Source organism: Dermacentor silvarum, chromosome 1 (assembly GCF_013339745.2).
Source record: "Dermacentor silvarum isolate Dsil-2018 chromosome 1, BIME_Dsil_1.4, whole genome shotgun sequence".
In the NCBI taxonomy this organism is placed as follows: domain Eukaryota; kingdom Metazoa; phylum Arthropoda; class Arachnida; order Ixodida; family Ixodidae; genus Dermacentor; species Dermacentor silvarum.
This window is the reverse complement of record NC_051154.1, coordinates 128,934,963-128,947,958: the sequence shown is the minus strand read 5'-3', so window position 1 is coordinate 128,947,958 and position 12,996 is coordinate 128,934,963. Positions and strand designations below refer to the sequence as shown.

At 42.5% G+C, this 12,996-nt stretch overlaps 1 protein-coding gene across 1 annotated transcript in view; it reads left to right on the top strand.

Moving 5' to 3' along the window:
- LOC119436015 (syntaxin-16) overlaps positions 1-11,260 on the top strand; it is a 30,997-nt gene extending 19,737 nt beyond the window's left edge. Inside the window, exons 8-9 of the mRNA XM_037702738.2 lie at positions 4,615-4,761; positions 6,797-11,260. Coding sequence (XP_037558666.1) covers positions 4,615-4,761; positions 6,797-6,979 — 330 coding nt within the window. The 3' untranslated portion in view covers positions 6,980-11,260. The remainder of the gene's footprint in view (positions 1-4,614; positions 4,762-6,796) is intronic.
- The last annotated feature ends 1,736 nt before the right edge of the window (positions 11,261-12,996 follow it).

Sequence of the window (12,996 nt, the reverse complement as noted above, 5' to 3'; positions counted from 1 at the left end):
GGAACTCCAGCAGTTATATTGCAGATGTTATTTTGCTGTGCGCGTTAAAATTCTCGCGTATTTAATCATGTAAATAGGCGAAGAACACAAAAACTATGGACAGAAAAAAAAAGGAGACATATGTCTTCCTTATTCTGTTTCTTGAGCTGCTTCGCCGATCGCACATGTGTCAGTAAGTTCCCGTTCTCTGTCCGTTGTAGTTCTTTTATCTTTGCAATGATTCCCCATTCTTAATTGCTTATAAACTAGCCCAATCTTCAGTCACGGCTCATTTTATATAGCTTAGCGCGACGGGAGCCGTCGGTGGCGGTGAGTGTGAACACGCCACTGCGTTGGCGTTCGCCGTTGATGCACAGCACAGTCATGTGCCGGACGCAACCAGAGTTGGGAATTGCTAGAAAGGAAAATGTACATTAAGAAGACTGATACACTGATAAGACGGCAAAATGACTACAAATCTGAGTGTTCACCTTCGGTGCCAACACTCCGGAGCCGTTACACTGCATGCGGAGGCGAAGACACGCAAGTGGGACACGAAGCTCTTGCGTATGAACGGCTCTTTTATTAACGTTAGAACTAGACCATAGCAAATCAGCATCGGAAATGTACAGTGCCCAGCGATTGAAGCACTGGGAGCGCGCGGCTGCCGCCGGTTTTTTTTTTTTTTTTTTTTTCCTTTTCGCGCCACAGGTGAGCGCCGTGGGACCAAATGCAGTCATAATGCGTTACGAAGGTTCTCGCTTTCACTATACACCACAATGCATCAGTTTGGCGTCCCCAGCGCTTACAATCAGTGCAAAAAGCGCTGGCGACCATGCGATTCGAGTATCGCGTTTCAATTGCTGAGCACTAGCCTGTACGCGCTGTTGCCTACACACCGCACATATACAGACTTTCCGCCTGAAAAACGCGATGTCGCAATGAACAACGTTGAATTGAATGGCCTAACCAGCTTCAGTCATGTTTCAGTAACTGTTGGTGCACCTAAACACGCAACATGTTTGATCAGACTTGGTTTCACGGCAGTGCCTGCTACGCGCGGCCCGGCCGCCACATGCCATTAATTCACGGCGCCGTCGCACGAAGGCGCCACCGGTCCAAATTCATCCCGCGCCCGGTGCCTATAATGTACAAGCTTTAGTCAGACTTCAAACTTTGTATTTGATAGCACGGACACTTACAAGCATTTTTTAATGCGTACGCATTCTTTGGCGAGTAACCCAGCCCTGTCATGTGGAAAGTGTAATGCCTTATATCTGCATAAAAATGCGTAATTGTTATATTAGTGTAATGTAGATTATTGGTAGCTTTATAAGTGATAAGGAACAATTGAAAAAAAAAACTCGCGACACCTGTGGTGACACCGCAGTCGTCACAAGTACGTCACGAGTTACGCCTGCGGCTGAAAGGATGTTCCACATCCGCCCGTAGGTTTGTGAGTGGTGGCGCTGGCTAACACTCCCAGGGTTAGTTCTAGTTGTAAAAACATAAATACCCCAGAAAGTGGATGGGAAAACAGCTCCACGGTAGCTCAATGGTGAGAGCATCGCACGCATAATGTGAAGACGTGGGTTCGTTCCCACCTGTGGACAGTTGTTTTTTCATCCATTTTCATTTCCATTAATTTATCATTTCTTTAATTCAATTAGTCAGTACAAGCAATTTCCCCTATGTTGTCCTTGGTATCGTTGTTTGTTGGCTTCTTATGATATGATTAATAAAAATCGGGCCCCTCGATTCCCTTTCTTCTCATTCATGACCTAGTTTGGTACATGACTTGGGAAAACGAACAACGCTAAAAACGAGGCCAAACATAAACAAGACAGCGCACTATCTGTGCGTTTTCTTGTTTGCAGGCCAGACTTGTTGCAGCCCAGATCGTCAAGTGAGTGGTACAGCTACATTCGGAAGAGGGCGGGTACTATTTTGCAAGTCACCTATCACTCAATTGCACTTTCGGTGTTGTGGGCATGCTATATTATTCTAGATTTAAATATAGAGGAACAAAGCTTTGCGCTAGAACTTCGATACTATCATATGATGCAAGTTTCACTCACTTTCGGTGACCTTCTGTCCGACTTGTTTGAAAAAATGTTTGGAAGTAACTTGCGATCATGGCATTGTAATCATCACGCGACGCATATTGTTATTTGATCACACTCGGGAATTGATGTCAGACGGTCCGAAGCAGGGCTGCTTCCTGTTTAGAAGCCTTTGTGAAAATTACAGCATCCATAGCTCGCAGTAAAATTAGGGCCAGTAGCTCCAAGAGATTTGAAAGTGTCGTGTCTCCTGACACCTGTCTATTCTGAAAATTGCTGAGACATTTAGTTAGGAAGAGCTCTCCGCAGCAAGCAGCTCGTTACGATGGGGTAGGTGTGCCTCAGCTAGGCGACTGGCCACGGCCGTCTGGTGTTGAGCGATCGAGCAGTGACGAGACACTCTCTCTATGCCCATAATTATCCGCCGATTTTGTTCTTGACGCCTTTTCTGTGCACCCTCCCCCCCCCCCCCCCCACCTCCTCGTATCCATCACCGCACTCCCCTTAAAATTCTTTTCCATTAGTCACTGTCGCACTCTTCAACATTCACTGAATTGTTGAACGGCGAGGCTAGCATTCCTATACTTCTGTTTCTGCGTGGACTTCGAGACCATTCACCTACCTGCTCTCCCACCTGTTTGTTGTGGTGGTTTCTTAGCTTCCCTGGCCCAGCACCCCCCATCCTTGATATATTTTGCCATGCACAAATCAGCGTTCTGTAGGTCTTTCTTCTCCCGTTTATTGGCCTGTTTTCATCCTTAACAGTGTGTACAAACTAGCCTAAGAAAGGGGGAAAAAGAAGAAAAAAATAGGAGGGGGGAGGCTGCTTAAGTGCGTTTCCTAGACAAGCAAGTCGCAATATTTTCGGAATGCTTTTCTTCCGTGCAGCTTGGTCGACGATTAGGTCAAGTACTAGAAATGAGAAGCTCTTCGACGACACGAAGGCCTAGTGGGGAGCAACGATGCCCCCAAGTTTTATGCACGCATTCTTCCCATCTTTATCTGTGTGTCTTATGGTTATGCAGTTATGGTTAGCAGTTATGGTTAACACAATCCGGAAGGAGGTAGAGGCAGCATTGTTCTGTGCTGGGGGAGGGTATCGCCCCCATGACAAGTGGCAACCCCCCCACCCCTCTCCCAACCGCCACTAGTTCTCGCCTTGTTTTACCATTCCAGCTTTCCCTTTCATTCATGTTGCTATTTCAGAGCTCACCTCTTGAAACTTTCTGTTCCATGGGAAAGGGGGAGGGGTTTTCGACATAAAATTTCGGGGGGGGGGGGGGGGGGGTTCCGACCCTCCCCAAACCCCCTCCCCCCTAGCTACACCAATGATCTCAAGGTAGCAGTTACTCTTTTTATTGTAACCTGACATGATGGTTTGTGGTTATGACATACTGCTCTTGAGCGTGATGTCATAGATACAATATGGCCACAGCAGCTGCTTTTCAATTGAGGCAATATGCAAAAATCCCTCTCTGGTGGAATTTCTGTGCACTTTAACATCAGGCACTCAAAATCAGTCTGGAATTCCCTGCTGCAGTGTCTTTCATAGCTTGTGTGTCGCTTTGTAAGATTAAGATAAATCTGTCCAAATATGGCGGATCAATCCAGTGAAAGCCCCCAAGGTGGAGGAAGGTTTATGAAAGAGAATATTGTCATCCACCCAACTGTAGCACAAAGCTACAAAGGAAACCCTTATGGGTTTCTCCACTTTTAATTGTGAACCTCAAGCATGTTCCTCAAGGCTAAGCATGAGCCATAACTGCTGTATCACGCTAATACTCCAGCTGATGAGGGCTGCAGCGACCTGAAGGTTCAGAAAAAAGTGAAGCAGTTGAGTTTGGAAGTTAACATGTTTCAACTGCTGCATACTTTCCGGTGGCTGCTGTAATGAAAGTGTGTTGATATATAACAGACGTAATAAAATACTAACCCAACAGCAGCACGTGCATCTGCCTAAGGTACAAAAAAATGAAGTACACTGTATGTAGCTGTGGTTATAATTCCTATTTTGTCATTTTGTAATGGAAGGTACCTTTATAGGGACATTTCTCGGTTCGGATTCTATTTATTCCTATAGTTTGTCACATTCAAATTGTAGAGCAGCATTGATATGGGTGAAACAATTAAGTTTATTTATATGCAGTGCTCGTTTGCCAGGAATTCTTCAGTTAACACTTTGCATGCCATATCATTGCTACCAGCAAAAATGCATTTAAGAATATGTGTCTGCTGGTAAACTTGTGCGGGCAGTAGGGCTGCAGTTGCTTGTACTGGTATTGCTGTATTGTTATGGGAATAGAATATGTGAAGTTTTTCTGGAATAACAACTCTCAGGTTGAGAAAAATCTATTCTCTGCCGAGGTGGTTATCTTCAATAGGTTTGGGGCACACATGCATTTTAGAGACATGTCACAGTAAGCTATCCTCACTCTATGTGTGTGTGTTTCATTAAGAGGTGACAACAAAGAAGCACCCTTGCTCTTTGCTCTTTTTCCAATATAGTGCGCCTCAGCCACCATACTGCTAAATTTCCAGCTACAGCACTTTTTTTTTTTTTTTCACACTGCAGCATCAGCTTCAAATTGAAGACCAACTGTTCCTGGAAGACAACACAGAAATGGTGCAAATGCGAGAACGAGAGATCAACAACATCTTGCGGTCCATCACAGAACTGAACACCATTTTCAAAGACATTGCCAACATGGTGGCTGAGCAGGTGCGTCTGTATTTTTATTGATGCAAAATTTTTATGAGCTGAACAATTCTTGGTCTTTTGTGTAAAACCTCTGGTTAGTGTTAATTTCCTAGCTCTTTTTCTTCCTTTTACAGAAATGTTACATAAACAGTAACAGACTCTTCCAGCACTAGGTTTGCTGAAATGTAAGAAATTTGAGTGCTGCGCTGTATCGGTTACTTTGCCCCAAGGTACCAAGCCTTTCCAAAGGTGGTCTCATAATTATTCAAGTTATGCTTACTGCTCAGTATGGGGAAGTATGCTTGGCTGAAAAAGTATGTAACTGATGATTTTATACACTTTAGATGTACAGAGTATCATGCACCACCAGAATTTGAAGGGCCATAGATGCTTACATTTTGTTTTTTCTTTTTGAACAGATAAAGTTATTTACATGTTATGCTTCTCTCAACCATATGCCTCTTCTAATTTTACACTGTCAAGCATTTCATATTCATCTATAGAACTTGCAGTTGTTTGAGTGTGTTATATGTAGAGAATTTATTAAATAGATTGAGCATCCTATAGCATTTTTATGAAAATAGCAGGGAAACCAGAGTGCACAATGCTGATGTGGTGCAAACTTGAGCTATTCGCATAGCTGGGAGAGTGATTAATTGAAAATCTTTACATAGAAAAGGACTGGCTCGAAGACCTATATAGGGGAGCGGGGTAAATAGAATGGAAAGGAGATCAGAAACGATTGATGATCAATCCCCACCTCGTGTGCGAAGTCCCAGAGGGACTGCACCGTTGCACGGGCTCGACCGTCACTGTTGGGAATTGTTCAGTGTTTAAAAGTCCTAATGCGTGGCTTGAGGTATTGCTGCCGGATGTCATTGTAGTTGGGGCACTCCCACAACATGTGTTTCGTCGTTGGTCGAACGCCTGTATGGCACGTCGAGCAGGTGACCGGTGTTGTAGGCGCGGCAGCATCATAGTCCAGCGAGTCCCCGGCGTTGTTGATTTTCATGCTGGCGTTGTCCAGTTTCTCGCTGCCCAAGCTGTTACGGGGCGGGCCATTCTTGTAAAGGCAACCCTTCTTTCTCCTTTATGCTTCCTCTACTTTCTAGTCACGTGTTGACCTTGCACGCTGCGGCCACGGCGCAGAGGGAAGCAGCGGCGCTGTCCCAGGCCGGCCAACGAAACTGCCCACGCCGGCAAATGCCCGCTTCCCGATAATGGCAGAAAACGAAACTTCGGGGAGCTGGCGGCGGGCGCGCACGGTGACAGTCGAAAGTGAGGGAGCTACGAGGGAGGGCGAGGAGAGCCACCGAAGCGGCGGAGTTGCCGAGGCGAAATCCGCTTCCCTGCCGCCCTCCTCCCTCACATTCCGCGGTCTCCGCGTGCGCCCTTCGCCATGCCGTGCCGGCGCCGCCCGCTTCCTGAAGTTTCGTTTACTGCCGTTATCGTGAAGCGAGCGTTCGCCTGGCGTTGGCAGTTTCATGGCCCTCGCTCGCTATGCGCGCCGTGATATTTCACGACTCGCACTCAAGATTCTGGTTTCAGCCTCACTGGCTGTTCGTTCGCACCACGTGCTCTTCTCTCCACTTCGTCTCTCTTTCTTCCTCGAGCACTCCTTGGGGCGCCCGTTTGAGGGGAGCGTTCGCCGTCTCCGCTGACTTCCATACTCCCAGGCAGCCGCACTGTAACCGGTATTTTGTTTCCCGCAACTGCACTATAAGCAATACGTGTATACATGGAGTGCTGTGGGAAAATTAACGGGAGTCTGAAAAGACCGCACTATATCCGGTCTTGCACTACTATAAGCGGTTGCGTTATAAGTGGTCTATACTGTAGTATGTCTAGGCAAGTGTCTATAGACGGTTTTTTTTTTACCCTTTTTTTATTCTTTGTTGCAAGTACAGATATTCAAAAATTCCCAATAGAAGGATCCGCTCACATTTGTTGGTTATTTTAAATCACTGTATTCAAATGTACACACAGTAAAATTGCCTTATTACTAAAGCACATTTTGCTCCAAATCAGTGACATTTTTATGCTTTTATTTTGACAGGGAACTGTGCTGGATCGCATAGACTATAACCTGGACACGGTGCAGACAAGGGTTCAGCAGGGCCTCCAACAGCTACAAAAGGCTGACACTTATCAGAAGAAGAATCATAAAATGATGTGCATCCTTGTCATGGCAGCCTCCACCATCATCCTCATTATCCTTCTCTTTGCATTCAAGCTGTAGACTGAAACAGTGCTGTGCTTTCCACTCATGACCTGCAGGTGACATCAGAGACATCTCAGTGTAGGACAAGTCTTCATGCACCACAACAGTGTATGTGCTGCATTGCTCGGGAGCAAAGGTGTTACCTGGTTCACAATCATGTTATTTCTTGAAACATAGTGATGTGACTGATGTAAATGTTGACTGAAAACTAAGAAGAATGCACTATGTGATGCTAACAACATGCACATTTGCTCTTCATTTATTTTAGGGGACAAAAAAAACACCTGTGATACAGGGCACCTCCAGCTACTGGTGCTTACACTTAGCTGTGCTTGGTAGTGCGAGTATTTTATGCTTGTCACCATCTTTTTCGACGAACTGTTGCTGCCATTCATAGATGGGTGTTGGTCAAGTAATAGGTAGATTTCTTGTATGCACAAAGCTCTTTTCTCCTTGAGGTAATTTTGTATACATTTTCTTCACTTAGGTACTCCAAAGCATGGTTTGACTTATGTGCGTTATCACTGATATTTAAGGCCAGTATGAGCTTATTTTAATTAATCAAGCTATCTTTTTATGTTAACTCATATATCCCTAGTGCTCAACTTTTGGGATGACTATTTGTTTTATGACAACACAACCAACTTCAAAAATGGAAAAAATAGTGGGGTATACAACCTTGTGGGGTAACAAATTCTGCTGTTTTCCACAAAAACTTGTACCATCCTGCATTCAGAAGGCTACACAAAAAAGTGGACTTGAAGGCTTGTATTAGTTTTTACAGACCTCAGATGTTTCTAGAATATTTATGTTCTATTATGAACACCAGCACTTACAAAGAGCTTAGTACTAATACCAGAAGCTAAGAAACCTTTTTGCAGTGACCATGTCTTAGTTTGTAGTTAATTTTTCTTTTGTTTGATTTGTATCACAGAGTCATGTCTGGCATGTTCTTTGTGCTGAATTTTCTTTTTGGCATTCAAATGACGCAGCAGCAGTACTGTAAGTATGCTGTGCAAGTTCACAGTGTCCAGGAAATGGAGCCATGAATAATTTTTTTGTTAATATGTGTAAATGTCCATTTAAATTACCCTAGTCTTCAAAGATCCAAGTTATGTTTTTATGATTGGTTTCTTGCATGCGTTAGTATTTTAAATGTGAGTGTCTGCACAGCTGTCGAAATAAGTGTGTGCCATCAGCGAAAATGGAAATGCAAACAAGAAAAAGCTGATCAGAACGCCTGTTGCGTGGAAGTCTGACATGCAGTCTCTGTAGCTGGTTTCTAAGCATGGCATAGTCCCAAATGTAAGTTTTGGAGCTTTAATTAAGCCACTTTGTATTGCAAATACAGACAGATCTGGAAATGCAATGACACATTCTAGTCATTTTTTACTTGTTTGCATTTTAGTTTATGCTGATACTAGTACACTTTTAGATGTACAGTCGACTTCCATTAAATCAACCCTGATGGGACTGTGAAAATTAGCTGAATAATCCAACACGTTGAATTAAAAGGAAAGGCAGAAAATTGTTCAAACTTGCAGTCTCTTTATTTCAAAATAATTCATGATCATCTGCTGTCATTTGAATTTTAAAGAATGTTTGAGATAGCTTGTTTTCCACAACGCAAGTGTACTTAATTAAATGCCTATTCAGCATAAGCCTCATGCAAGAACTTCTGTGGCATTGAGTTCAGCTTCTGCTGTGCACAGACACACCTATGTAATATCTCTGACAGAAACCGTGTAGCTTTTGTCATCGCCACCATTCATACTGCCACTACATGACACACAAAACAACAATGCTATTCATGGAACTCCGGATATCCACTTCTCTGTCAGTGTTGACAAAATATTCAATGGAGATGCTAGCAAGAACAGGTAAAAAATAAAAACGAAATCCATCTTCTGTGGAAATAGCATTCCATTCATGGTGTTAATGTCTCTTTCTGTTATTCAGATCTGCTTGACCCATTCTGCTCTATTTCCTTTTTCCTCACTCTGAGTGAACCACTTGCTGCTTTGTCTAGCTCTTGCTTGTGCTGCTTGTGTATCAGCCAAGGTCAGACCATTCAATGTATGGCATTGTTAAAGGGCCCCTAAACAACTCTGAGCTTTAGGTAAATTCTTTATATAATGCCAGCTGTGTAGCAGTCTACAATAAACATAAAGTCACAAGAATTTTTCTAAAAGATGCCGTAATAGCAAAATTACAGGCACTTGTTGAATGACAACATGGCCGCCGTGGTTTCTCGCTCGCTTTCACTACTCTTCCCATAGGCTCCTCCTCACCACTTACTATCAACCACTCCATGCAGTGCTGCGAAAGCTATGGGTCGCATTACATGCAAATAAAATTTCCTTCATTGTTCACCCCTAATCACCCTCTGCGTGACGCCGACTGAATAGAAGCTTCACGGAAAAATCAGTGGTGCACAATGGGCGAGCCCCTCTATTTTCTCAGAACACGCAGTCTGTTCTCATCATGTTGGCACTCTCGTTCCTCGCCGACCAACCAATCAACACCTTTTACCCTGGTGACATTACATGCACGACCCTGCTGGCGTTTCGACATGCAAAAAAGACTGGAAAAGCCTGGAGAGGTGCATGAGATTGTTTTTTCAATTTATGACTTCCCTAAAGTGCATAGTGCTGCCATGTTTGGCCAAGATGATTGTCGCAGTATTCTATACATGATGCATGTGTTCATTTTAATGTGTTGAAAATGTCAGGGTGGTTTAGGGGCCCTTTAAGACAGAAAACAGAAAGCTTGGCTCATAAGAAGGCTGTGCCACCAGCTGGGACCTTCTGGCAGGATCAAATTAGTAAGTTCTTGAACAAGGGAAGACTGCTTATAACTGAATCAGCTTCAGCTTCATTTGTGAATATTAAAATTTTTTTAAAGTGCTGTTGGTCAAGACTGTGACTACTTAGAATAGTGGGACACTTATGTTCTTGCTAATGCAGTATCGAAAATCAAATTAGTATGAGTCAGCTGTATCCTGTTACCCCTTTACACATGAAAGGACTCTAATTAAAGTGAAGCATGCAGAGAAAAGCTGCCAGGAAAGGCCCGTTTATGATGTCATTGGCTCTTCTTCCTCTGTCACATGACGGTTCTCAAATATTCTGAGTCATTTGAGCAAGCAGAATTCATGAGGCAGTATGTGTTAATAGGTGTGTTTAGTTACCTTTGCACTCATGACCATTACAGATGTAATTTTGAAAACTCATGCAGATCCAACGCACATGTTGTGACCTATGTGAAACGAAGCTTGAGTAGAGCGATTAGTTAAACGCTTTACAGCTAGATGCATACTATTTGGTGATGACAGGTGTATGCACAGAAAAGTATGACACGTGTCAAGCAACATTTAGGGATTCTGTACCTCTAGTGTTACCATGGGACATACCCATTCTGGAGGATTGGTCAAGAATGGACACACCCCCAGTGGCACATACCAAATGGCTAAATCAAAGAAAGTAAAGTAAAGAATTCTTGAAATATAATTAATCATTCTATTAACAAATTGGTGTGCTTAAGAGATATCTGAAGCAACATTATATGTACTTGTTTTATGTAGGAATTGTACATAGTCAGACATGCCCATTCTGGAAGATTCGCCAGGAACATAGTGGCACATACTGAGTGGTTAAATCAAAGAAAATAAATCAATGAATCTGTTGAATATAATTCACCATTCCATTAACACATCAGTGTGCTTTAGAGATGCCTGTGAGTTGACATTATATGTTCACGTTTTATATAGGAAGTTAATTTGTTATGAGAAGAGAGCTTTCGAAATAAAAAAAATTCGAAAAAAAAAAAAGAGCTGGACATATTGGGTCAGCATAAAAGGTTTATATGAGCCACTATATATGGGTACCTTGATATAGCCTTTGTAAATATCCACATATATATTCCACAAATACATTCGGAAAGGCAGTAGCCACGGTACGAAAAGTCTTGGAGGGTTCACAAAGAAAGCTTTGCTTTAATATGTGTAAAAGTACCAAAGTGCTTATACTGAGATAGGCTTCCTTATTGTCTAGAAAACCTAACACATGCGAAGGGACATTTCACTTTCTGTAGAGTGTGAGAACCCAGCATTCTTTGTCTTTGCCATTTGAAATAGGAAGTGCATTTGTGGTTGCAATGGCCTCTGCAGGGGGGCGCAGAAATGATTAAGTAATTGTTTGTATTGATATGTAATTGAAGTGGAATTTCTGAAAACACTCCTGAAAAATGAAAAAATTCATGAAAAAGGTGACAGATGGTAATAAAATGTTTGCCTGCATGTGCCTGGCTATCTCACTTTTTGCACTTCCTAACAATCTTTGCTGTGCATTCCCCTGCATTATATTGATGTGGCCAGTTGATTCACGCTTGATCTTCATCACTGCCATATTGGAAGAGCTGAGAATGCAAGGTTGGCGCATTACTTTAACAATGCTCCAAATAACTTGAGTTAAATATATTTTGCTTGGTGTATATTTATGCACATTATCAGTAACAAGAAACCTCTCAAGAAGCAAGTTTGAGCTTGTGTGCTTTTCATTTGTGCCCGTCCTCTAGACCAGTGAAAAACATGAGCTCCACTAGTTTTAATTGTGTCCTTCCCTCCCTAAATGTTGTTGAGATTTTGTCCCATTCGACTGAAACCCGTACTAAAGGCACGCAGGTTGAAATATATTTCCCTTGCATAACAATCTGCAATGGACATAGTGTCGGTAAGCTATTTTTCTACTTGTGTTCTTTTGTAATAGACATGGAAGGTTTGCTTTATCTATAAATCACTTTGAAACCTGCATGTACATACATTGTAACCTATGGTATTTACAGAACAAGCATATAGACATGCTTTGTGCACAGCACATGCATTGTACCAGCTGTACTTTATGCTATAGGAAAGAAGCACTGGTACTCCACAGCTTTTTGCTGAACTATAAAAAACTGACATTTTCTGACTTGTACATTTGCACCACAACTTATGTTTCCTGGGTAAAAATGGTGTGGACCTAATGTAATAACTTGGCCTTTAGTTACACATGCAATTGAATCGCACTTGTGGCAACATGGCTGTTTGGCTTTCTTCACACCAGATCTGAACTTGCTAGTGTCTTGCATGCACATTGCTGTCTGAAATGTTCACTTGCCTTTTTGTATGTGTGTGAAGGCTGTTCAGAAAGGTGTGAAACAATGGTGTCATGATAGCTGTTGAACTAAAAACTGTTGAGGCTGAAAAATGTTTTGTGCTTGGAAGTGCAAGTTTCTTGCTCTCCTAAAGCTGCATTTTTTCTTATAGTAACCAGCACTACAATCATGTTGAAATTTGCTTATTATCTGAGTCTTCTCTTTTGCATTGGAATCTAGGTAATACGCTGTGGATTTGATTGTTGCTTTGTAAATGCTATTACTCATCGGGGGTCAGTTAAAATTCATGGAGTCCACCCTTGAACCTCAGTGTAAATGTTTTTCACTGTACTAAAATTGTAAGTGCCACAAAAGTTGCAACATAAAAGGCATGATATGTTGATGTGATGTTACTTCATGTCTTGCCTTTTCATTTACAGTCCTTTTTTCTCTCCTGTGATTAGTTTTTCACTGCTCTAAGTGGAAAAACAAATACCATGGCTTCAATGCCTGTCACATCATAATGTGATAAAAATACAAAATAAGATAGATTAAACCTAAATCCTAGGTTTTTTTTTTTTTTTCCTGCAAAAAAAAAATTATTTGTGTGTAATCTGAGGCCATTCAATTGTTCATTAAAATCATAGGCAAAAAATATCACTGGCTTCAAGCACAGCCAATAGCAGCATGCAAGTGCCATATGCATGACATCTGCATTTGTTGTCCACTGTACTCTGACAAATGCCACCTCATTTTCATTTAAGACAAAAGATCACAGGAAGGGGAGACTTACCCACTGCAGTAGCCCAGTGGCGATGGCGTTGCACTGCTGAGCTCGAGGTCATGGGTGCAATCCCGTCTGCAGTGGCTGCATTTTGATGGAGGAAAAATGCAAAAGTGCT